This window comes from Mauremys reevesii, linkage group 18 (genome assembly GCF_016161935.1).
Source record: "Mauremys reevesii isolate NIE-2019 linkage group 18, ASM1616193v1, whole genome shotgun sequence".
In the NCBI taxonomy this organism is placed as follows: Eukaryota; Metazoa; Chordata; order Testudines; family Geoemydidae; genus Mauremys; species Mauremys reevesii.
Window position 1 is genome coordinate 18,890,718 of NC_052640.1, and position 26,531 is coordinate 18,917,248.

The following is a 26,531-nucleotide window of genomic DNA, read 5'->3' on the forward strand; positions in this document are numbered from 1 at the left end:
TAACTGAACGGGCCATTGCAACGGGCAATGGATGGCAGCTCCTCTCTGGCACATCACAGACGACGAGCTCCCCCAGTATTTAGGGCTGCACTGGCAATACTCACTTACCCCCTAACAGCTGTACCATCGCAGCCAGTACCTCCCGCTAGCCCAGTTCTGCACCTTGATTCTTGCTCCCAGGCCCAGATATTTCTCCCCGCAGACTTTCCAGCCCCCAGGAGCTGCGCTGGACCTTAGCAGAACTCCACATTAAGCCGACAGTTCCTGCTAAGCTCCTAAGGCCTGTGGCAGGATCAGTGCACTTCAGAGATCCCAGCGAGACACGGAGCTGGGAGGGGGATCAGGATTGAGGTGTTGGGCGTTGGGCACCAAGGAAGGCTGGGAGCAGTGGGGACTCACTGAGGCTGGCTGGAGAGCTGTGGACCGGTCCATGATCCCCGGCTCCCCATGAGTCCCAGTGCCGCACACAGCACCCTGGAGTCCCCTCGGGTGACTTGAGCTAGGTCCATGGAGGAGTTTAAATGGAGGCTGAATCCTTGAATTTTCTCCCGTATTTAGCAGGAAACCAGCGCAGAGAGCAGTGCCCTGGGCTGATGGGCTCTCGAAGGCCTGGGCTGCTGAGTAACTGGGCTGGATCTGTAGCCCCTGAACATTCGTGTGTGAAGGAGACAGCACTGCATCAGATTCGCCGTGAGGAAATGTTGGGACAGGGAGAGACACCCTGCCCTTTCCTCAGGAGGCCCTGGACTCCCTTAGAAACATGCTTATATGAGCTGCACCCAGCCCGCTGAATTTTAAAATAAGCAGCCACATCAGGCACCTTCTCCCCACTTGGCTTTCATGAGACTCCGCTCGCTTAGATCCTACCTCCCGGGCACTCTGTCAGCATCTCCTCTGGCAGCTCCTCTCCTCCCTATTCCCCTTCCCTTTGGGCATCCCACAGGGCTCTCTGCTCCACCCTGTTATCTCCTCCCTCAGCACCTTCTCCCTGGGTAACCCTCTCCCCTCCCATGGGGTCAGTATCACCTCAGTGCTGACAACTCTCCATCCAACACCCGTCTCCACCCCAGACCTGGCTCCTGCAGCCCGCTCTTACATCTCCGGTCTCCCAGCCTGGCCTGGTTCCTGGCACCTCAAGCTCACCTTGGGCCAAACTGAGCTCACAGATTGTCCCTCCCAAACTCTCTCTTCTAGTCCCCTGCCCCAGTCCTCCCTGGCATCCAGGCTCACACTCAGGGGGCATTTTCCTTCCTAGCCTTCAGAACATCCAATCATTGACCCCATCCAATCCCTCTGGGCACTATCTGACATTCTTATCTTACATATACCCCTCAGCCAGTGATAGCAGCCTTAATAGTACTTCAGAACCCTCCTCCACAACCCCAATCCCCTAACCATTACACACTCCCACCTCCCTGCCCTTCCGGCCTTACTCCATTACAAATCTCAGCTCATGGATCCTTCTCTTTGCCGCTTGCCATTGGTGAGATCTTTGAAGGACATGAACAGTGATGTCACTTGAACCTATGGGAGGGGACGGTGCAGGTCTCCCTCTCCCCTTTGAGGATGGAGGGGCTGCTCATTCCTAGGTAAGTTAAGGGTACAGAGCCCTATCCTGCAGCAGGAGAAGGAAGAGGGAGCTGGGAATTACTATGAGGCAGCGATTTCCTTTGGATGAACAGCTGTATGATGTGTTAGAGACCAAACTCTGCAGCCTATACAGAGCCCAGGCTGGGGGAGGGAGGTTTTTGTCTCACTTCCCCATCTGTCTGTGTTGCTGTGACAAGCATCACTGTGCCACACAGCACAGTAATAATCAGCCTCATCCTCCGCAAGAGCCCCGGAGATGGTCAAATAGCCGGCGTTACTGGACGTGTCTTTGGAACCAGAGAAGCGAGCAGGGACCCCAGAGCCCTGGTCCTTGTCAGAATCTGACTTGTATCTCAGCAGGTATCGTGGAGAATTCCCAGGTTGCTGCTGGTACCAATACACACGGTAGCCACTGATGCTGGTCCCACTGCTCATGGTGCAGGAGAGTTTCACGGTGTTTCCTGGGGACACTGACACTGAGGGCGGCTGAGTCAGCACAGGCTGCGAGCTGGAACCTGGGAAAAATATGGTGGAGACCTGTCAGACCCTCCCTGTCTATCTCTGGCCACTAGTGACACAGTTTGCACATTGGCTTCAGCAACAACTCCAATGTGTATTGAACCCGCTTCCCCTGTTCTCACCTTTGCACCATGTCCCCAGCAGGACGATAAGGGGAGCCCAGATCATGATGAGGAGATTTCAGACCCTGGGGAGAAACAAAGCCAGATCCACTGAGACTGCCTGACAGTATCTGCCCTTTATATTGAGCCTCCTGGGGGAGGAGCCTCCAAACACCTCTTTTATGCTAATCTGCTTTCACCTGATTGGTCCCTATGATCCCAGGGAAATAGGCCTGTGAGCAGGAGACTGTCCTTGGTGATGAGCTTCTGCTGTATCTGGTCACTAGTTCATCTTCATTCCAACAGTGACCACTCTGATAGGATACATTTATCTGAACATTCGCAGTCGCCTTTGGTGGCATTTAGGCTGCACAAGAGTTTCCATTCTAACCCCTCATTTTCACTTGTTAGTAACTTCTGAAACCCTTCCCCTTTCATCCTGACATTTCCCCGCTGTGCCCGAGGTCTATTATTCATTCACAATGTGAGCAAACACAGCTCAGGAGCTTTTTACAGACAAGGAGAGTGAAATGAATATACTTTGGCCATGATTAAAAAATGCAAAGCAATTGACCCCACCAAAGCAAAGCTAGGGTGGAGCTAAAGGGGAAATGGGGGAATCCTGCAAAGTTATGAGCGCTCATCTTGAGAACCATATTGGAGGCGTTGGCTTTTCATGCTGGGGAACCCACTCGGTGAGTAGCATTTTCTTGCTAGCAGTGATAATTTCTCTGATTTCCAGGTCCAACAGCAGGCTGCATACTTCAGTGTATTCACTAGGAGTTTTTATTGGGGTGATGTGGCACCGCAACCCTTTGTTGGTTGAGATCTATCAATGGAAAGTGCTTCATCAGTGCTAAGTGTTATTGTTAATGGTTATTAGCAAAGAGGAGTGAGTCACCTCACACCCAGCCTGTGGTGGGAAGACATGGGGCAGAGGGATTCTTCTTGGGGATACTCTGCCTCTTTCTCCCAGGGAAATGGGAATGTGCCCACAACACAGAGCAGCAACAGCCACCGAAAAGACCGAAATAATCTACTAGAAATAATCAACCCTGGCAGAGAGAGGGGAGCTGTTCTTCTGTTCACATGGCAGGTAACCAACCGGGACACCATGGGATATACATCTGATAGGGAAGAGATCACCAGGCACAGGAACAGATCAAGAATATTTATACACCACCTGGCAGCATGAGGGACCATGTCCTAGACTTTATTCAGATGTGTTAAAAATACAAATAGCTGATCAGTGGGGATCAGAGAAATGGATGTCAGGCAGCTGGCCTGATACCTCCAGTAACCTTAGCAAGCGCCTGGCTGGCATTGCTCCATCTAACTGTGTGGAATTACCACCTCTTACAGAAAAGGGGGTTATGCCTTGCTGGGATCAGAGAGGAAGTGGATGTTTCTGAGGTGAGAAAGCCAAAGGCCATTCCTTCCTCACCCAACACCCTGTGCAGTGAGATCCCCATGGGGACAATAAGGAGGCGACTTGGATGCCACATTTTGAACAGGAATGAAAACTAAGAGTTTCAAAGTTTCCCACAAATTTCCCCATAAAATTTGGTTTGGGATCAAACTGTCTTGTTTCCATTTTGATTTTTTTCGTTTTAGATTATCACGCAAAATGCTTCACTTTGATCTTTAAAAAAACCAAACCAACCCACCACACATTTTTGTTGGCATTGAGATGCTGCCACGGAGAGTTTCCATTTCAATGAAATGCGACTTTCTGACAGAAAAATAAAGGAAATTATGGACCCGCTCTAGTTGTGAGCTTTTATTCACCCAGGTTTGTAAAGGGCTTTGGGGAAGGAAAGGGCTACAGAATGCAGAGCTTTTGAATAATAATAATGACGACTCCGTAGGATACTTTCTCGATGTTCTCAATATGAGCGATCTTAGTGTATATATAAAAGCCCCTGTAGCCCAGAAAGAGTTTGGTATCCTAGCAGGGTTAGTGTATTACAATGGATAACGAGCACTTTCTCATCTTGGGCACATTATAGGTGGAGAGCGCTCCCTAGTGGTTAAAGTTACATTTGCAGTGATCATTTTTTCTGCCATCATTTCATTTTGATTATGAATATTGTATCTTAACACATAGAGCTGCTGCCTGCAGGGTGTGGGTGGGGGAGGGTAGCAGGTATAGCTCTTCCTCCGCATAACAGTGAGGAGAGGAAATTCTCAATCAACTCCACTGTGACGTTGCACTCCATAGGTTTTATGGAAATATGTTAATGAGTGTGAATATAATGATGAGGAGTCCTTGTGGCACCTTAGAGACTAACAAATTTATTTGGGCACAAGCTTTCGTGGGTTAGAACCCACTTCATCAGATGCATGGAGTGAAAATACAGCAGCAGGTATAAATACGTGAAAGGATGGGTGTTGCTTTACCAAGTGTGGGGTCAGTTTAGTGAGATAAATCAATTAACAGAAGGATACCAAGGGAGGAAAAATAACTTTTGAAGTGGTAAGAGAGTGGCCCATTACAGACAGTTGACAAGAAGGTGTGAGTAACAGTAGGGATAAATTAGTACTGGGGAAATTAAGTTTAGGTTTTGTAATGACCCAACCACTCTATTCAGGCCTAATCTGATGGCATCCAGTTTGCAAATTAATTCCAGTTCTGCAGCTTCATGTTGGAGTCTGTTTTTGAAGTTTTTTTGGTGAAGAATTGCCCCTTTTAGGTCTGTTATTGAGTGACCAGAGAGACTGAAGTGTTCTTCGACTGTTTTCAGTTAAATTTGCAGCTTTGGGGGCGTGTTTCAGACCCTGGGTCTGTGTTGCAGCAGGCTTGCGTGTCTGGCTCAACAAGACAGGGTTCTGGAGTCCCAAGCTGACAAAGAAAACAGGCTCAGAGGTAGCTTCAGCACATCAGGTGATAGTCCCAAGGGGGTCTCTGTGACCGAATCCGTCACATCAGAATGTGTGAACTGTCTGCATGGAACCCCACAAGCAGGAGAGACTCTCATCTTCCCTGGGGTTGGACTTACAAACTCAGAGCAGGTTTATCAAAAGGCTGTGAAACTTCAGAGCAGCTCTGGATTGAATTACGGATTTACAGTGAACTCACAGGAGATTTGTGGTTTCCAAACAAAACCAGCTGAAACCCAGTGGCTGTGATTCAGTTTCACTTATAGATGTTATGAGTTCATTTGACACCGAACCTCAAAGCAAAAGGTAGAAGGGCCTGATGCCACCAGCATCAGAACCAGTGAAAACCTTTGCAGGGCCCCTTGCAAAGGGACCAATGAGTGTTAAGCAGTCAAACCTGTGAAATAAAGGAGCAATGTTGTAACCATGCTCTACACTCTACCTGGGGCAGCTGCTGGCTCAGACCCGGGCCAAGGAGGATGCAATTTGCTCAGGGCATGTTTCTGTCTCACTTCCCCATGTGAGTGTATCACTGTGAGACACTCCCCCGCTGCCATACCACACAGCACAGTAATAATCAGCCTCGTCCTCTGCCTGGACATTGGTGATGGTCAAATACCAAACATTGCTGGAGCTCTCCTTGGACCCTCAGAATCGGTCGGGGACCTCAGAGCCCCTGCTCATGCTGCTATAGTAAGAGATCAGGTGTCGGGGAGGGCTGCCAGGTGTCTGTTGCTGCCAGGTCTGGGGATAGCTCTGCACAGTGACCCCACTGCTCATGGAACAGGAGATTTTCACTGTCTGTCCAGGGGATGCGGTCATGGAGGGCAGCTGAGTCAGGACAGGCTGGGCGCTGGAGGCTGGGGATACAATGGTAAAAGGTGTTAGCGCTCAGAGAGACCTGGCCCTGGTATCTCGCATTGCAGGGCACTGAACAGGATTCTTTTAATCCTCTTCCTTCCCCCCTGTTCTCACCTGTGCACCACATCCCCAGCAGGACGACGAGGGGAGCCCAGAGCATGATGAGGAGATTTCAGTCTCCTGCAAGAAACAAAGGTGGCCACACTGCAAATGCCTGGCAGTATCTGCTCCTTGTACTGAACCTGCTAAATAAGCAGTATGCAAGCTCCACCCCTTATGCTAATCTCCTCTCCTCTGAGCAGCCATGTGACCACCCAGAGCTGGGCCCATTGGAGAAGACACCGAGTTTTAGTGACAAGCTCTTGGCTTATAAAGGCAGACCCCACAGCTGGCCCAGCCAGTGTAGTAGAAGACTCAAGCAGAGACATCCTAATGAGTCATATAATCACATAGTTCTTTTCTTAATTAGCCCCACAGCTCTGATGATGCTTTAGACACCATTAGCACCCTGATGAACTCTTGGCCCATGATATGTGACCCAAAGATCATAGCAGAACTGAGCCAGGCTGATGCACAGGGAAAACCCAGGGGGAGGCACCCACAATGGAGATTCACTCGTCACAATACCTAGACCCCCCAAACGCCTCACAGAGGATATATTGCCCCAGAGAGTCAAAAGAAACACCTCAAGGATCCCAGACTGTCACATCGGTGACATAAAGGAGACAGAGCAAAGCCGGAGAAACAGCACAGAGAGGGATTCTATTGTGCAGCAGCACAAATAATTATCAACCCATAAACTTCTACAGAGCCACCTGTGCTGAGAAACCTGTTCGTTCAGTGCATTTATCCCCTTTTTCTCTTCAGAAATCATCCAGACAATTGTGGTTCCCATTTGTGTAACAAACACATTCTGTGAATGTGTCGCATCCCACAGGTCGCTCCTGAACTATGGGCTTTGCCTGTTCCTTATTGGATTTGTTGTCTGTTTGGTCACCTGGTTTTACTTCTGCTCTTGGACGGAACGGCTGGCAATTTAATAACGAGGAGGGGAGAAATCAAAGAGTTCAACCCAGCTCTGTGCAGACTTGTATCCTAGACCATCGTGCCAACGCATTCGCAGGAGTGTTTGCGCCATTTCTTTCTTTCAAGCCCCGTCCCACTCGCCCTCCCCACTAGAGATGTTCATGGAGAAGAAATTGAAAGGCGAATGAATCCCATCCAAGCGCACAGATGGGGTTTGAGCCCAATGGAAGTTAATGAACATCGAAATGCAACATTGCTCCCAGAAACAGCTTCTTGTATGGCACAGGGCATCATACCGCACCAGCAGTGCTCTAGGGCCCACGGGGCTCAATGGGCGGCTTTCTATTGACGTCAGTGGGCGCTGGGTCAGGGCCGAGGAGAGCTCTACCGTGCCATGGCCTCTTGGATTTAGAAAGCAATACAAGTGCTGAAGCCCTAATCTGGGCTGCAATCTAAATCCTCCCAAATCGATGTGTGAGAGAGAGGAGGGGGTGGGGCACTATCTCGATCTGTTCTGGTTCAGGCCCTGGGATGTTCCCCGCACACAAAGATCCTTTTCGGGCTCAAATGACTTTTATTCAGATGAGGGAAAATGATAAAACGAGGCTGAGAAGCACCAAGTGTCTCCTGGGAGAGCGGCCATCATGCCTAAGGCTGCGATTCTGTCACAGAGGTCCCGGGTTCCGCGACTTTCCGCAACCTCCGTGACTTTCGCAGCTGCAATGGCTGGTGTGGCTGATCCCAGGGCCACCAGAGCAGCCACTCCTGGGACCAGCTGCTCGGATGCCTCATGGCCAGCCGCACCGGGCGCTGCTGGGAGTGGCCCCATGGCCAGCCCACTGTCCCGGCATGGCTGGCCCTGGGGAGCACCCGAGCAGCGGTCCCGGGGCTGCCCTCAACCCAGCTGCACCAGCCACAGCTCGGGTGGCTGGCCCAGAGGGAAAAATCCCAAGCAGCAGTCCCAGGGTGGCTGGCCCCGAGCAGCAGTCCCAGGAGTAGCCCCGGGGAGCACCCAAGCAGCGGTCCCCGGGGCCTCGGAGCAGGGGAATCTGGGGGAGTCAGCCCCCACAGCCAGTGCAGGGGCTAGCTGTTGGCCCCGTCCCCCACAACAACAGTGTCGTGGGGGCCCCCAGAAGCTGCTAAGTTTTAGTCAGGGGTATTTATACAGTAAAAGTTATGGGCAGGTCATGGGCCGTGAATTTTTCTTTATTGCCCGTGACCTGTCCGTGACTTTTACTAAAAGTACCAATGACTAAATCTTAGCCTTAATCACGAGCTGCCCCACAGTGCCCAGCACAGAGACGCTTGGCGTTTAAAGAGCCAGTGCGCAGAACAGTGAATGGGGAAGGGTCTCTCGCAGGGACAGATTCCTCTGATTGCTCTAGGAACCCCTGGAGTGGGTGAGGTTTCTGTGGTTTCAAAGGCTGCGTCTAATGTTTTTTTTGTTTGTTTTTTTCCATTTATCACTTTATTTTGTACAAAAACATTTAAGTAGTTGCCACAGCAGCCGCCTGGGTTCTCTGCACTGAAACTCTGGTGTGGGTCTTAGCCAGATGATCAGTGAATTCCTGATAAGGAGACTTGGTGAACACAGTCTCCTTCCAGAGGTTACCAGGGAATTGCCTGCTTCATTCCACGGCCGTACCAGAGCGGGTGGGAGATCAGAAAGAACATGAACCAAGCAGCAGGCAGGGCACCATTTGTCCCTGTCAGGGCTCAACAAGCTCCTTTGATCTGTGAATTACCTGCCCTACTCCACAGAGAAGTTTGATAAACAACTGGTGGAGAGAGATGAAAGCTGGTTTCCATGGGGATAAAATCTAGACAGGCCTGGGAAGATTCGGGGCTCCTTAAAAATGCAACCTCCACCCCCCATCCTCTGACAGATGCCCATGTGCTATGCGGGAATGAGGAGCACCGTCACTTCTAGAGGCTGCTGGCACTAGACGGTTGTCTGTGTCTCACTCCCCCATCTGGTTGTGTCACCGCAAACTTCAGTGCTGTTCCCTGAGCAGGAGAGTCGAGCGTTTTGCTCTGGAGACACTGATGGCAGCTGAGTCAGCACCTACTGGGTGAGAGAACCTGAGACAGCAGGAGAAAACGCTGGGTAAAACGGACTCAACATTGACTTTATCCCCAGTTAACATGATCTGCAGGGAGCCAGGATTAAAACCAACCCCCTCAGAGCGCCTGAGCAGTAAGTGAGCAGCGTGAGGAGCAGAGGGGCCCAGGCCATGGTGGGAATCCAGACGAGCTCGGCTTCCTGAGGCAAACGGGTCTGTGGCTGGGACCCTCTGATTCTCTCTTAAACCACCAGTACTGGAGAAAGGCCCCTTCATGCTCTCTCCCGGGTGGAGTAAATGGGCAGTGCATGGAGCAGCACCCCCCATTGATAGCAAGGGGTGGCTGAAATGTCTAAGGAGGAGCAATCGTTATCTCATCGATTGCAGGCGAGAACCAAACTGTGCAGCCAGTGTCGAGCACAGGTTGGAGCAGGGGATGAAGACGGGAGGTTTTTGTCTCACTTCCCCATCTGGCTGGATCACTGTGATTCACACTACCAACCCACACAGCACAGTAATAGTCAGCCTCATCCTCTGCCTGGACACTGGTGATGGTCAGGGCAGCGTCGTTACTGGATATGGACCCAGAGAACCGGGCAGGGATCCCTGAGAGTCTGTTATTAGTGTAGTATATAAGCTGTTGAGGAGCAGAGCCAGGTTTCTGCTGGAACCAGCCTGGATAGTTGCCACTGGTGATGGCTCCAGTGCTCAGGCTGCAGGACAGAGTGACAGTCCCTCCTGGGGTCACCGACATCGAGGGCTCCTGAGTCACCACGGGCTGCAAACTGACCCCTGAAATCAACATTACAAACAAACTCAGCACAAGGACTCCGGATCCTCACAGACAAACCTCCTCACCTGCAAGTGCTCTTCATATTTTTGCCACTAAATCAAACAATTCCCTCACCTGAGCAGTAAGTGAACAGCGTGAGGAGCAGAGGGGCCCAGGCCATGGTGGGAATCCAGACGAGCTCGGCTTCCTGAGGCAAACGGGTCTGTGGCTGGGACCTTCCGATTCTCTCTTAAACCCCCAGTGCTGGAGAACGGCCCCTTCATGCAAATCATCTCCCTGCTCACTGGCTGCTGCTGTAGAGTTTGTGTGAACCAGGGGGGTTCTCATTCGTGTTCTCTGCCTCCCCACTGCAAACACCTCCTGATCTGAGCGCGTCCTTCCTCCGGCTGGCTAGTTACTTTCTGTTAAGCCCTTTTGAGTCCTGTGTCCTTTTCAGCCTTCTCCCTTTTGTGTTTTGGGCTAATATTTTGTAGACCCCAATAAGATGGGGCTTGAACACTTCAAATAAAGGGGGCCAAATACAGGGGGACGTCGCCCCCTGGTGCCCAGTCATAACCGATCCCCGACACTGAGCTGCAGAAGAGTAGATGGGAAAATCTAAGTAGCTCCCAAATCCCATTTTTTTTCTTTCCATCTCTGGAGTTTAAGGAGAGATTCATTGTAGTTCCCAGCTACAGACAGCCCAGTTTGTCTTGGGAATGTGGCTGCATGTTAATATGTCCCTCCAATTCACCTCCCATGCTACCATTTCACATGCAGAGATAGCCTGGATTTGGAAACTTCTGGTGACGTGTCAGATATGTGGCTAGCAGGACTGAGGAGTGAAAGTGCTGGGGGGTCTCTATTCAGTTGCTCTCAATGTAGCTTCTCTGTGTTGTGTGGCTTGATCATTTTGCAGATTCAGCCTTGGCAATGGGGCTGTTCTTATCAGGCCCAGGGGCTGTTCTTTTCCTGCCCTGGCTTTTTGTGTGTGAAATGCCTGGGCTCTGGGACCTAACACCCAGCTGGTCGGGCTCTGAATCTCACTGGGTTGGCACTGCAGGGTGAGCTGGTATTTAAGGGACAGGCATGTGCTTGGGAACGGGACACTGGAGTGTTTTCTTTGGGATTATCACTGGATCAAGGTACGAGAGTAAGGTTCCATAAAGAGTTTCATCCTTGTCCCATGGACAATAAATGACAAATGCCCATTGGGTCACTGGGCCCAAGATTTGGCCTTAAATGTGCAGACCCTGATAATCCTTAGTAGTGCCCCTCACTGGTGACTGGAATGTGCCTAGTTAAACCCCAACACATGAACAAGGAAGATTGTTGCATGCAGACACACACACACTGGAGTCAAGCACAATACAGGCTGCTGGAACACAAGGGTTTTGTCAGTTCTCCATCTGCATCACTGTGCAGCACCGCACTCCATGTGCCACAGTAATAACCAGCCTCATTGTCTGCTTGGTCGTTGGTGATGGTTGGGTTGATGGTTGTATTAGCCGCATCTTTGGAACCGGAGAAGCCACTGGGGACCCCAGTGCCCTGGTGCTTGGCAGCATTGGATTTGAACCACAGAAGATATTTTCAACCATTTCCAATTTTTGGCTGGCACCAGGTGGCATGTGTGATCGGGTACCCACTGCTGATGGTGCAGGAGAGCTGAACAGTGCAGCTAGTTCCTGCTCGAGTTGCTGCCAAGAGTCGTTTTTCTCCAAATCAATTCTTGCTCTTGTTTAGCAGCCTCCTCTGTTATTGTCTGGCATGAGGCTTTCACCTCCCCCAGCGCTCGGTTTGCCTCCTGTAAGTGCGTCTCCAGGGCCTGTAGTTGACTTGACGTCTCTTGCCCAACTGTCTTGATCTACTGCCCCAGGGTGTCCAGTCCACGCACCTTGGCCTTGTCTCTGGACCCCTGGCCCAAGAGCCCATCTTCAAGTGAGCGTCGTCCTAGGGGCAGCTCATCCAAGCAGCACCCATCTTGTAACGGGGTTGGGACATCGCATTAGGCCAGTCTCTGCCTACAATTACAGGCCAGGAGAGATCTCTTACTAGGCTGACCCTCAGCTTGTTCACTTCACCTTGTATTTCTATGTCTGGTTCCACTGCTGGGCACACTCCTGTCACTCCATGTGCTCACGAAATGTGCGCCAACCTAGCCTGACAGCTGGGAGTCTGCACCCACGAACTAGCGCCTGCCCACACCTGGAGTCAATCAGTCCTCTCATTTCACGTTCAGCCACTTTAGCAGTGTAGTGCACCCTCTACTGAGGAACATCCCAAGCCACAGACTTGGCTGTGGTTGCAATGCAAATACCTGCACTCCAGGAGTGGACAGTCCTTTCTTAGCCAACCCATCTGACCTCACTGGAAACACACAACCACGTTCTCCTGACTGATTCCTGGGTGCTTGTCCTGTGATAACTGAGATGCTGCTACCTCCTCTAGTCTGGTAGGTACCGGATTGCCTAAGAATTTCTCTCCCCATATGTCCCCCTCGCCATGCTACAGTCGGCGTCTCTGTCACCTTGCTTCCCTCAGAACAGTCCTCTTGAACTAACCCTTTGGTCGGGTGGTTCAGCATTATTAGCTTCCATGTCGGCCTCCACCCTCACCATGACCTCATCAGTAGAAGTTGGTCAAAAAATCCAGACCCAGCTTTGGGCTCCAGTAGGCAAGACGCACAGGAATGGTTCTAAGATTACAAGCTTCATCGCCTTCGTGACAGGTTCCCCCCGGATACCACGTAGAACTGGGGTACAGCTGATCCCTGTGTCTCACCAATCTAGGATCCCTTCACACTGTGACATTGTGATAAGCTGCAAAGCCCTCCAAGCTTGCACTCACACCAGCCTCCACAGGCAGGGACCACACCCAGCTCTGTTCATAAATATTCTGGCCAGCCACTGCATGAACCAGCAACAGAGGAGGCTCCAGCCAAAATACCCTCAGCTCCCCAGCCTAGGAACCAACAGCTCTACTGTCCTGCCCTGGTCAAAAACCCGACCAGCATGAATTTATTACAATTACATAATTTACCTCTCCCTTCATGTGAAGAGGAATATGCACAAAACCTTTGTTAACTGAGCTGTTTTTTTACCCAAACAGTTCCCTCAAACCACACTGTTTTAGGTGAAAAATTAACACACTAGATTTATTAACTACAAAAGATAGACTTTAAGTGGTTATAAGTGATAGCAAACTGACCAAAGAAGATTACTTAGCAAATAAACAAAATCCCAATCTAAGTCTTATACAGTCGGTAGGATTTGTATCAAGCGGTGTCTCACTGATAGTATAAACAGTCCCTCAAGCATCCGTCTTCCCTGCCTGGGACCCTCCTTCCCCAGTTCAGTCTTTGTTCCTAAGGTGCTTCCAGGTGCTTTGTTGTGGGGAGAGAGAGTCCAGTCATGATGTCACTTCCCCCTTTTATATCTTCCAACTTGCTGGAAAGTTCTTTTGCTGTGATCTAGGTCAAACCATCCCCATTGTATAGTAGTGCTGTCTCTGAGAGGTTTCTGTTGTACCCAGTTCCTGGGGTAATCCTTGTGGGTGTGTATTTCCTCAATAGGCCATCAATATTGTTTGGCCTTTTTAGTGTTGTACCTGAAAGGCTGCCTGTGGGTGTTCCCAGCTGCACATGTTTCAGTAGCACATACACAGCAAAACTTCATAACTTCACATACAATGATAGTTGGGGTGGCAACTTTCTATTTCCAGAAAACCGAACACCCTTGCCCAGCCCCCTACCTCGCCCCTTCTCCTAGGGCCGCCCACGCTCACTTCATCCCCCACCCCTCCATCGCTCACTCATCCCCACCCTCATTCACTCTCTTATTTGGGGGCTGGGGCAGGGGCTTGTGGTGTGAGAGGGGGTGAGGGCTCCAGTTCAGGGTGTGGGCTCTGGGGTGGGGCTGGGGTTTGGAGTGCAGGAGGGGGCTCAGGGCTGGGGCAGGGAGTTGGGACATGGGAGCGGGTATGGGGAGCGGGATCCAGATGGCACTTACCTCTGGTGGCTCTTGGGAAGCAGAGACATCTCCCTCCAGCTCCTAGACAGAGGCACAACTACATGGCTCTATTTGCTGCCCTTGCCTGCAGGTACTGCCCCCTCAACTCACATTGGCCAGTGGGAGCTGTTGAGCTGGCACTGGGGGTGGGGGCAGCACGCAGAGCCTCTGTGGCCATCCCTCCACCTAGGAGCCAGAGGGAGATGTCGCTGCCTCCCAGGAGCCGCGTGGAGCCAGGCAGGGAGCCTGCCTGTGGCGCCAACTGGACTTTTAATGGCCCCGCCAATGGTGCTGACCAGAACCGCCAAGGTCATTTTTCGACTGGGCGTTCCAGTCAAAAACCAGACGCCTGGCAACCCTATTGCTAGCACATACAACTTAACGGGATATCCATGTTCAACAGATTAAGCCTTTTAGAATGTAGCCTCGCTAGGCATTCTTTGTACTAAACACATCATCATTATATCACCGGGGTGAATGGGGGGGGTGCTGGGGTGTTGCTTTGGGGCACAGAGTGTCACAGCCTTGTCTAAGGAGTTTGTGTCAGGCTCCAGCCATCGTGTTACCAGAGCTCGGAAACATTGCACTGGCCAGTGGCTTGCTGGGCTGCAGGGGCCAGGAGAAGCAGGGGCCATGGAGGCACCAATGAACTTCTGGAGGGGACCAGGGAAGCTGAAAAGCAGCTGGGATGGGGGCAGGGAGGAGGTTGTAGGGAGGAAGGATTTTGATATCATCTGCTACACCCTGTGCCTGGACACTTCATCCAGCCCTGGCAACTGGAATGGACTAAAGGATCTGAGAGGTCTTTTTTACATTTTCCTTAACTTCCAGGCCGTTTAGGCTGTTGCCCAGCAGGTGGGGTAACACAGGAGAACTGCGTTAGGGGAGACGTGTCTCTTTACCCAAGGAGCATGTGGCCGTCTGCTCCCAGTTTGAACCAGGCTGTGGTGGGCTCGTAGCACAGGGATCTATAAGGCAGGAAAAGCTGCTCCCTTTGCAGAGACCCAGTGCGGCTAACATCTCCCCCAGACAGAGTGAATGGGGAGTCCGTGGAGCAGCGCCCCCTGCTGACAGCAAGCGGGGTTGAAATTCGTAAGGAGGAGCAATCAGTGTCTCATCTATTGCAGGCAAGAACCAAACTGTGCAGCCAGTGCAGAGCCCACGTTGCAGCAGGCCATGAAGAATGGGGAGGTTTTTGTCTCAGTTCCCCATCTGGCTGGATCACTGTGAGACCAACTACCACTGCTACCGGTATATATCGAACAGTAATAGTCAGCCTCATCCTCTGCCTGGACACCGGTGATGGTGAGGGCAGCGTTGTTACCGGATATGGACCCAGAGAACCGGGCAGGGATCCCGGAGGGTCTGGTATTGGTGTTGTATATAAGTGTCCGAGGAGCAGAGCCTGGTTTCTGCTGGAACCAGCCTGGATAGCTCCCGGTGGTGATGGCTCCAGTGCTCAGGCTGCAGGACAGAGTGACAGTCCCTCCTGGGGTCACCGACATCGAGGGCTCCTGAGTCACCACGGGCTGCGAACTGACCCCTGAAATCAACATTACAAACAAACTCAGCACAAGGACTCCGGATCCTCACAGACAAACCTTCTCACCTGCAAGTGCCCTTCATATTTTTGCCACTAAAGCAAACAATTCCCCCACCTGAGCAGTAAGTGAGCAGCACGAGGAACAGAGGGGCCCAGGCCATGGTGGGAATCCAGACGAGCTCGGCTTCCTGAGGCAAATGGGTCTGTGGCTAGGACCCTCCGATTCTCTCTTAAACCCCCAGCACTGGAGAACGGCCCCTTCATGCAAATCTGCCTGATGCTGGCGGTATCTCATCTCATTTAAAATAAAGCCTAAATTTGAGGTTAAATTTGACATGTGAGCAGCCAATGCACAGGGAGCGGATTTGCACGAAAGGGCCGTTCTTTCTTTCTTCTGTCATATGGGACTTTAGAGAGTGATTCTGCCTGGCAAATTTAGGCTTTATTTTAAATAAGAGAGTTTTTTTAAAGAAAGGTTCCCCCATACAATTGTACTTTTTCAGTATTATTTCAAGTTCAAATTGAAACAGGTTTTTGTTGTTATTGATTTTAATACAAAGGGCGATACTGTAACCTACTCCTTGAATAATATTTAACACACCCGGATGGTGCTATCACACAGGCTGACAAGTTCTCTCTAACTGAGTATTAGATTTAGGAGAAATATTTATTTAGTTATGGGGAATCACATTTTTACAAGTTAAGCAAGTAGCAGAATAAATCTGGTCACTACTTTGTCTCTCTGACTAAATAATTTCTTAGTTGCAGCTGCTGCCTACAGCCTGTCTGCCTGGATCCAAACATAAATATCACATGGTGCCAAACACTCTGTAACAACTGTCAGCTAGATTATCCCTAGGGATCAAACAGGAGAACTCTACAGCTAAAGTAGGAGCCTCTATATCTTGAGCCAAAGGACTAAGGGGCGGATTTTTAAAGGCGGGATGTGACATCTTTAGGTGTCTAAATCCCTTTACAAATCGGGTCCTAAGTCCTGTCCTTGGTATCTGCGCTATGTTCTGGACAGACGGGGAAGCGTGATCCACACTGAATGGAGGGTGATGCTACAGCACCTCCCTGTGGCCCCTTGTCCCTGGCTTGTCTAGCAACACCCCTGTCCTCCTGGCCCCTCACAGTGAGAGAGAAACAAACCTGGATCATTCCCGTGGAGTCGGCCTCACTGGGCCAAACCCAGCGGGCGGGCGGCAGGGGATGTCAGTTCCATGTGGGTACAGCTAGGGGTGCTCAGCTCTGAATTTGGCCTTTACTCTGAACAGCCATTACGGGGCTGCTGGGAGGAGTCGTTAGCGTAACGTTAGTGCAGCACGTCTGACGTGTAGAGAACAATGGACGAGCTTTGCATCGCTGGGCACACAGATATTTTCTATCACATGCACCTGGAGAGGGGTCACTGCCGCCACCACTGCAGTGCAGCCGGGCCAGCTTCCCCCATGCTGCCCCTCACGCGTGGACACGCGCCCTGGAAACACCCCCAGAACTAACTCATTCCACCCCTGCCACCCTCCCTCCAGCTCTCCTTTGCCGTGATGCCTACAAACAAATTGCCAGCAGTGAGGCCATGGGTGTGCTGAGACCCTTCCCATCCCGCTGCCAGGATTGTGTCATTGCTGCCTTCTGCCGCACACAGGCCGGTCTGTCGCCTCCATTGTCTCTTGTCTCATACTGAGATTGTTCCCACCTTAGCCGGGATCATCTCTGTGTTCTGTGTTTGTACAGAGCCCAGCACAACGGAGACCTGGGCCGTGACCTGTCCTTCCAGGGGCCACAGATTATTACAGATACGTAATAATCACAGTGATGCAGCCACCTCTGATGGACATTCCTGGGCAACATTTTGCAGAGATGTTCAGTATTAAATGTAATGTCAGTTAAATTACATGTAATTAAAAAAACACTTTGCAAATACATACCCAGCAATTATGCTGAGAAATGGTTCATGAATGTACAAAGTAAATCAGTACAATCCGGTGCCTCGGAGCTGCTGTCTCTCCTCCTCCCCCACCACTCGGTCTGAATGAGGGATCTGAAAGGACGCAGCTGTTCAAACAGCACGGTCTGTGCACCAGACTCATGAAGACACATGCGTGTTAAACTGTTACTTTATGCCCTAGAAACTATTGACAACACAAGTGCAGCATGACAGCACCCCCGGGTGCCCAGTCAGAACTGAACCACATGCGGAAGAGTAAATGGGGAAAATCCAGGTGTATCTCACATTTTATTCTCTCCAGTCTCTGGAGTTTAAGGAGAGATTCATTACAGGTCCCAGCAGCAACAGCTCAGGTTTAGCCTTAAGAATGTGGCTGTCTTCAGACTCCCCTTGCGTGTTAATATTTTATATCTAGAGACATCATGGACTCAGGAACCCCCTGTAACTCACCAGACAAGTACAGGGCAGGGTTGTGGAGAGGAGGGGGCATGCAGGGGAAGGGATTCTCTCTACTCAATGGGTCTTGGTGAGGCTTTGGTCTCCATTAACACAACCATTCACAGGCTCATGCTTTCTTAAGGTGGCCTGGATCTTCTTATATCAAAAGAAACTGAACCACGTTTCCTTCATATGTGAAAGGCTCCTCTCAGCCCCAGACACCATGTGCTGCCTTTGATATTTGTAAGGGGCTTTTCCCCATGGATCTAAGGCAATCTGAACTCTGGCCTGTGTGGTTCATACCCCCACACTCAGCAGCTCTGTATTGGCTGAGGGGTCAAGTTAACACCCTTGTGCCTTGTTTAATTTGATCATTCAACAGGCTCACCCCTTCCTAGGGGGCCGATTCTTGACATGCTGATGGAACGGTTGTTTCCAGACTTGTCTGGGTTTACTTGTATATAAAAATCCCACTGTTACACTGAGAAGTGGTTCATAAATCTACAACCTAAGTCAATACATCTGCATTCCATCAACCCTCTGTCTCATGCCTCCCCCACCCAGTGTGTCTGCAGGAGGGGTTTGAACAGATGCAGCTCTCTGATCACCACAGCCTGTTGCACACTCCACTGAAGGTAAATGTGTGTTAAACACTTACTGTATTTCATTACCAACAGTTCACAAGTGCAGGGAGACAGCGCCCTCTTGTGCCCAGAGTCACAGCTGCACCATGTTGCTACACTGCCCTACAGCACCTGGGGAAAATCCAGCTGCTTCTCACACCCCACTGAATTCTCTCCAGTCTCTGGAGTTTAAGGAGAGATTCATTACAGGTCCCAGCTACATACAGCCCAGTTTGCCATTTGTGAGTGTGGCTGCATGTTATTGTGTCCCTCCAACTCACTCCCTCGGCTAATATTTACATTTAGGAATAGCTAGGACTGGGGAACCCCTGTGATTCTTCAGAAACACGTATAGCAGGACTGGGGCGAGTGGTGGGGTCTTTCCTACTCGGCTGCTCTCAATGTGGCTTCTGTGTCTTGTTTCACCTGGTCATTTTGCAGACTCAACTTTTCCTACTGGGGCTGTTTGTAACATGGCCAGATCTGTCCCTTTCCTACCTTGGCTCTGCTTGTGTGTGCAATGCCTGGGCTCCGGGATCTAACACCCAGCTGGGCAGGCTCTGAGCCTCACTGGGTTTTCACTGAAGAATGAGCTGGTATTTAATAGACACAAACTTCCTGCACTCACAGCATGTATCTGGGAACTGGATTTTGGAATGCTTCCTTTAGGATTCTAACTGAATCTCATTGCTGCAGGAACACTGCACTGCAGGAGTCAAATCCTGGTCCCATTGAAAGAAATGATAAAACTGCTGTTCAGTTCAGTGGGACAAAGACTTATGTATTATGGATACTCACTGATATTATGCTTTAAAGCCTGTGACTATAAGGTGCTTAAACCAGGCATTGCAGGAGTGGTTGATAAACAGGTTTTCTCCAGACAAATGAAAAAGGCGACACCTCACACCAGGTGTGGCCAGATTCAAGGGGCTAGTCATTTGTATCAGAGGTTTGCAGGAAGAGACACTTTGCATTGTAAAAGTCACTAGTGGGGGTGGGAGGGCCAGCATGCAGCCTACATCAGTTGGAGCAGTGTCAATACCCAGCAGGGAACAGGAACTTTATCGGGGATACATGTCAGAAGGACACATGTCAAAGGTTCATTGGATTATACAGAGAGGGGAAGCAAATGCCTAAGTTACCCTTCACCTGAGGAGACAAGGAAAACCAGCCCCTTGGCTCCATGGGGATCCCAGCTGAGAGCTAGCCAGCCATTGCTGGGGAAGGGAAGACTGGGGAGGAAACTACCTTGAACAAAGACAGGGGCTTATTAAGTGAGGTCTTAGCCACCAGAAAGTGTATTTTTACATTTGTTTGTGACCCTTTTTGCCTTTATTCCTTCTATCTGGTATTTGTTTAATACACTTGGTTACTTTTACTATAACAAAATTCAGGGCTGTGTTTGAAGGGAAGGGTGTATTTACCCCAGTTAAATTAATAAGCTGGGATTTACTAACTCTTTAAAAGAGCAGCAAACTTGAGATCTTCTGTGACTATACAGTGGCAGGGGTTCTGCATTGCAGAGAAAGATCTCTGAGGAGCTCTGGGGTGGCCCTTCACTGTCTGAGTGTTACCTGCTCAGCGAGGTTTGGGCTGGGAGAGCTGGGATGAGTTTACTGGTGAGGAAGAGAGACTGGGGTGGGAAGGAGCTGATGCACAGTCTAATCTCCAGCAAAGCTCGCTCTTGGCTAACAGTGGCTCACAGCTCTGGGTGTTCACAGCAGCCTGTTACACAGGGTTTGTGAGTGTGAGAAGGAAAAGTTACTGTGGTGTTATATTGTGGTGAGAGCTCAACGAACACAGATTTTTCTTCTGTGAAACTGAGAAGAGCTCTCTGACTAGCTCAGAAAAACCCTGTCTCCAGCCTGTCAAAGGCCACCTGCCCTTCCAGACCAGCCATGCACAGAGGGGGTATTTCAAATTCTGCTTGTCTTGCTTTAGAAGCTATTTGTCAGACTCCAGCCCTGGCAAAGCAAAGGGCAGCAGGAATTCCACCCTCTAGTGCTGAGGCACCACCTAGCACCTGGGCTCCCAGGGAAGTTCTTGGTAAAGTTCCATTTAGAATCCCTGTCAGATACAGGAGCCCCAAGGACACAATTCTCTCCCTTACCCCCAGGGAGCCTGTCATGGGGCCAGGCTAGTCCCCAAGCTCCAGAGCAGGCGCTGCCACACCCAGCCCATGGCAAGGAGGGTTATTTTCCTTAGCAGAAATTAGCAAACAGTCTTTTAACTCACTCCCTAGCCACAGGGCCCCCCCTGCCAGGATGTCTGGCTCTACCTGTTCCTAGCAGCTGCCTCACTTCACTCAACTCTGCTGCCTTCCAGGAGCAGCCACCCCAGGGCTGCTTCTCTGAGCCCAGGCCCCTTTCTCCAGGGGCCCACCACAGGCACTAGCTCTACCCCAGAGTAACTTCCCTTCCCCAGCCTGTCTCAGCTCCTGGCCCAGTCTCAGCCCTTTATAGGCCCAGCTGTAGCCCCGCCCTCTTTGATTGGCTGGATGGGCCCCACCTGCTCTGCTCCAGGGTCCTGGGCTGAGTCTACCCACAGGGAGGAGGGACCCTGCACAGAGCCCCAGTGAAATCCCCTGAGGGAAGAATTTGGCCTGGTTGGCAGCTGTTTCAGTGGAGGCTGGTGACCGATTGCCCTGACAGAGGAATGAGCTGGAGCCCCAGAGTGTCTCTTTCCCCTCACACAAATAGATGCTCAATGCATGTGGGGAGCTCCTGGGTCTGAGAGAAGCCCCTGGAGCCGAGCAGGAGACATCCTGGGTTTCCGTTATAATTATTATGACGTCATGTGTTAATAATCCCCCCCCCCCCCGAGTGACTGGGGGCCTTGTACACAGGATGGCATGACACCAAACAGCAGCTTCCCCCCAATAAAGAGCATTTTCCTCATCACTCTCCTCAGCACCTGACCCAGTGCCCCTGAGGAGACCAGGAATGAGGAACAGCCTGTACACCTGGGACCTGACTTTCCAAAAGCTGGAACCTGAACTCCGCCTGTATTTTTGGCCTTGCATTTGTGCACCTGCTTTGCAGCTGTAATTCCCAACGCTGCACACACACCTCCCTGCTATGGAAGGAGATGGAGAGCCAGGCCCCCGTCTCGTCATTCGTGTGCACACGCACCGAGTCATGGACAACTGCAGCGTGCAGGAGTGTAGGCCACAAAGACACGTCCCAGCAGGGATTATGATGTGATGTGCTCTGGCCTGGCCCAGTTCTACCAGTTGCAGAGCACTCTCCACTCCCAGTGACTGCAGTGGGAGCTGGGAGTGCTGTGCACCTCCCAGGAACTGCTGAGCCCCCAGCAGGCTCTGGGCCTAAGTTGCCAGACTCAGACGTATTCCTGGCAGGACCAAATTCTGGAGTCAAAGCTTCATCCCAGGCAATGCCCAGGGAGCAGACACATCCCAGCCAGACACAGGGGTCAGAGTGAGGGACAGGCGATAGTGAAAGAACAAATCTGGGAAATACCTTTCAAAGAAGTGGAGCTGGGAAATATATCGCCCATTTAAACTGTAGAGAGGGGAGAGCTTATCTCTCTATGGACCGAGGGTGAATTAGAATAATTGTTCATTAAGGGATTTCACCTGGATTCTCTGTGCTGGCTAAATACCCCTCAGGTGCCTGAAGTAGACAATTGCCAGTGATCTCACTAACAGACTTACACAAATTGCACTGCTGAGCACGGTAGGATGTGCATGTGCATTTGCTCGCTGTGCATGACGAGCAGAGGCCTGGAGCAAGCGAATAACTTCACGGTCAAACCTGTCATGTGTGCAGGACAAAACTCCCCCTCTGCACGTTCTCCTGCTTCCGTTCATAGCAGAAGTGCAGGGTGACAGACTCACCCAGTGTACATCAAATTCTATCACGCCCTGGGAAATTCGCTCTTCAACACCCGCTACGCACAGAGCAATGGGCAGACATCGCCATCTAAAGGCCAAAATGAGACCAACAGTGATACTCACTTTATTAGTGATCGTATCACCTGTCACAACACTGGGAGAGGGGACTGCTAAAAAGAGGTGATAAATAATATTCATTTATTTCCAAACCTACTGAGCTTTCCCTGTTCCTAAACTCTGAAGAGAGACCTTGGGACACCGACAGTGGTGGGTGGGAGAACAGTGCTGGCATAGAGACGACTATCAGTACAGGCAGTAACCTCTGCTGTGATTGATCCTGTTCATTAAATAGTCTCTGGGACCCAGCTCCGTGTCTACAGGGAGATCCAGCAGTGTGTGTGGAAGGGAAAGTCCATTGCAGGGAATCAGAGCGGAGAAGGTTTTCTCAAGTACATGGTTGAATACACCAGTGGACAGGGCCGGCTCTAGGCACCAGCGTTCCAAGTATGTGCTTGGGGCGGCCCTTTCCAAGGAGCAGCACTCTGGCTTTTCTGGGGGGAGGGGGGGCGGCAAAAATCCTGGAGCCGGCCCTGCCAGTGGATACCATTCCTTCAGCTGAGATGGATTCACGTTCCTTGTAACCCCGAGCCCTTTACTTGTTACTTATCACCGAGGGGGGAGAACTGTTCCTGGCTGCTCAGACGCTGGGAGGAAGCTCTGCGGGGCTGAGAGGGGGGAGCGCTGTCTGTGCAGCCTGCAGAGGCCAAGTAAGGAAGCAACACGTAAAAGCTGCTTTGCCCCTCTGCAAAGGCTGTGAAGAGGGACCGGAGGAGACATTCCCTCAGACTGGGAGGTTGGAATTCTCAGTGCCCAGTAATCAGCTGATTTGTTGAAAGTAAAAGGCAAAACTCGGAATAGGGTGTGGGATCCAGTTGTGCACAGCCTGGGGGAGGGGAGGTTTTTGTCTCAGTTCCCCATCTGATTGTGTCATGGTGAGTTACCCAGCGCTATAACCTGTACCACTGCCATAATATGCACCACAGTAATAAGTGGCCTCATCCTCTGGCTGGATGTTGGTGATGGTTAAATAGCGAATGGCTCCGGAGCTGGAAATAGTGAATCGATCTGGGACCCCATCTCCTTTGGTGCCAGAACTGTACCAAAGGAACCGAGGGGCCTGGCCATCCCTTTGTTGGTACCATCCAACACTGTAGCTGCTGTGCTGGCTGCTCAGAGTGCAGGAGAGTTTCACGGTGTTTCCCGGGGACACTGAGTCAGCAGGCGGCTGGGTCAGCGTGGGCTGCGAGCTGGCCCCTGGAACGAGGACAGGAATTAACTGATTATCACAGTTTGGTTACATACTGCAACAGAATCAGGGTGAGAAATGGGAAATGGGGGAAACAGAAAAAAAGAGCTTCCTAAAGCACAGAGTGTGTTAAACCCTCCCCCTCTCTCACCTGAGCAGTAAGTGAGCAGCGCGAGGAGCAGAGGGGCCCAGGCCATGGTGGGAATCCAGACGAGCTCGGCTTCCTGAGGCAAACGGGTCTGTGGCCGGGACCCTCCGATTATCTCTTAAACCCCCAGCACTGGAGAACGGCCCCTTCATGCAAATCAGCTCCCTGCTCTTTGGCTGCTGCTGCCAGCACCTCCCTCCTCCTGCCTCTGAGAGGAGCAAGAGGCTGTTAAAGGGGAGCTCATGTGGCGCTGGAGCCGGGGGGTGCTCAGATCTGACAGGGATGAGAGACGTAGAGGGGCCTTCATAAGAAGGAGAGAGAATTACTGTTCCCCTGTGACATCGCTTGGCAGCTCCAATGGCAAATTCCACCCCAGTCCCCAGCTTGTCTCCAATACAGGGCCTCCTCCCTCACAGTGAAATCGTGCACAGAGCGCACTTTGCTTCTCTTCCAGCAGTGATTGGTCACACCCCACATCATGATCACCGCGGGGAGTTCAGAGGAGAGTGTCTTTATGGACAAAAGGAACGAGCCCAACTCTGCTCCCGGTGAATTCAATGGCAAATCTCCCACCGGCTGCAGTTGTGCAGGATCAGGCCCATGGTTTGCATTTTCAGGGAGGATTATTTAATCTGCCTTTGAACAGGCTCCAAGCCCAAAAAACGCAACCAGCTGGAGCTGTCACACCAGTGCGGCCAAGGAGAGGAGAAGGGATTTGCTAACGATAGGGCTCCATGAATCCCTGCTGACCACGTGGAGTTCAGAGGCCAGCACAGGGGCTGGACTTGGGCCATGTGTCCAGAGGACTCTGCCAAAGGCCCCATGGCCAGCATCACCGGGCACGATTTCATAAAGGGCAACGGGCAGGTCCTGGGAGGAAAGTGTCCCAGGGGCGGGTGATCAGATGCCGTGTGCAGCCGAGCCTCCTTCCAGCCCGCAAAGTGCCAGCATCGTTATTCATCATTAGTTAGTTCTTATTACAAACAGAGCAACCGACAGACCCTGCCCCAAAGAGCTGACGGGCTCGGAGCCATCCATGGCATTAGCTGCTTCATCTCCAGGAGCCCAGATGAACCCCCAGGGGCTTGTGGATAAAATAAAATGACTGCAATGACCCCCAGCTACCAGCCGTTACACAGGGGAATAGGCCTCTCAATACAAGTCATGTGTGATTAGAGGATCTGCGGTGAGCTGCACATGGACGTGTGCAAAGGGGGAGGTTTAATTTTATGACTGTTGCTTCTGGGAATCAGGGTCATTTTCCATCATGACATTCAGTTTTGTGAGTCTAGAAATCCTCTCTGGGTGGGAGCAAGATGGCCTCATATAACACCCACAACAAACCTAGCAGCATTGTCTCTACGCCATGCGCTTGAACCCAATCGCCCTGGGGTCTAACACCACAGGGTTCGATCGGCGCAGTTCCCTGTGGTTTGTGTAGACGGGAGATACGTGTCCTGGTCTGTGGCAGCCCATACTGTCCTGTGAGCAGCGCGGGGACTTGGGCAGCACAGAGGGCAGCTAGTGATCCAGTGAACAGCTGGTGTGTTTTCCCTACAGCTTTCCGTGCGGGATAGAAAGGGGTCAGTCCATGCAGGTCTCTTACAACAAACTGCCCGAGGGAGACACGTCTTCACGGACATAGAGCCTCCTAGCCAATTCACAGCCTCCGTTTCTAATTTCCTGCATGATATTGAAGGGAAACTCTCTCAGCCTCTTGTATGACAGGGTCATTTTGGGGACTGTTCGAGTGATAGTTACATCCAGACGCTCTTTGTGAAGCTCCTTCCTTCCCCAGTTCACAGACCCCCTCGGAAGCCTGTGTGCTGGTGTTATGTGCTAACTCAGCCTGTATGTTACACCTAACATGGATTTTGGCAAGTTCCTGATCATTTCCTGATCACTAGCTGGGGCTTTGCACAATGCACAATTTCCTCACTACAGCTTTCAGCTCCTCATGATCTGCAGACCACGCGTCCGGGGAAAGGGAGGTTTGGGGCTTAGTTCTCCATCTGAATGTATCATTGTGACACATTACTACCCTCAGGCACACCACAGGAGTAAGTGGCCTCATCCTCTGGCTGGACGTTGGGGATGGTCCTGACTGATTCCTGGGCTTCTCCTGTGATGACTGAGATGCTTCTATCTCCTATGGTCTGTTAGGTACTGGATTGACTGAATATTCCTCTCCCCATATGGCCCCCTCGCCATGCCACAGTCGGGCATCTCAGGGCTGCCCCCGTAAGAGCCAACCCTGCCCCTGGAGCTGCTTCCCCACTTTATCCTCCAGTTAAACCCTGGCGCTGGGCTTCTCCCTGCCAGAGACCTGCCTCCTCTGCTGTCTCCCTTGCAACTGAGCCCCCTCAGTCTGCTTCTTATGGCTTAGCTCCACCCCCTCAGCCCGGGAGCCAACTGGCTCCTCACCTGCCCCGGTGCAGAGCGTGACTCGCTGGGTGCCTTCGCTCGCCTTGCAGGTGATGGGGGTGAAGCCCATCACAATGGACATGCACTTTGCAATGCACCGTGGGGCTGGTTTGCTATCTGACAGGGGGGATGCTGCATTTGGACATGGCTGATGCTTCCTGTGAGGGATGCCAGGAGTGCCCTGGCTGAGAACACGCCCTGCATGAATTGAAGACTAGCTCTGGTCATGGGCACACTCAGATAACACCTCCCAGGGCTGAGTGTGAGAAGAAAGGTCACTTGGCAGCTGGATTTCTGGCTTCTGAGGAGGAACGTGCCCTGAGTGCTCTGCTGGCCATCTCAGAGCTCAGAACATCTGTCTGCCAGCTCCAAAGACCTTCACATCCTGTTGCCCAGGTGGTCCTCTATGCTGCTGTGGTCTTC

The 26,531-nt window shown here is 51.4% G+C and overlaps 2 protein-coding genes and 1 gene segment (V, D, J or C); all 3 read right to left on the minus strand.

The window, feature by feature from the left end:
- LOC120386421 (immunoglobulin lambda-1 light chain-like) overlaps positions 1–26,531 on the minus strand; it is a 459,811-nt gene that overhangs the window by 268,711 nt on the left and 164,569 nt on the right. The window lies entirely within an intron of this gene.
- Positions 1–26,531, minus strand: part of LOC120386422 (immunoglobulin lambda-1 light chain-like) — a 482,696-nt gene that overhangs the window by 235,738 nt on the left and 220,427 nt on the right. The gene's annotated exons all lie outside the window — the stretch shown is intronic.
- Positions 1–26,531, minus strand: part of LOC120386423 — a 309,162-nt gene that overhangs the window by 213,583 nt on the left and 69,048 nt on the right. The window contains 1 exon segment of the V gene segment in view: positions 11,701–11,709. Coding sequence covers positions 11,701–11,709 — 9 coding nt within the window.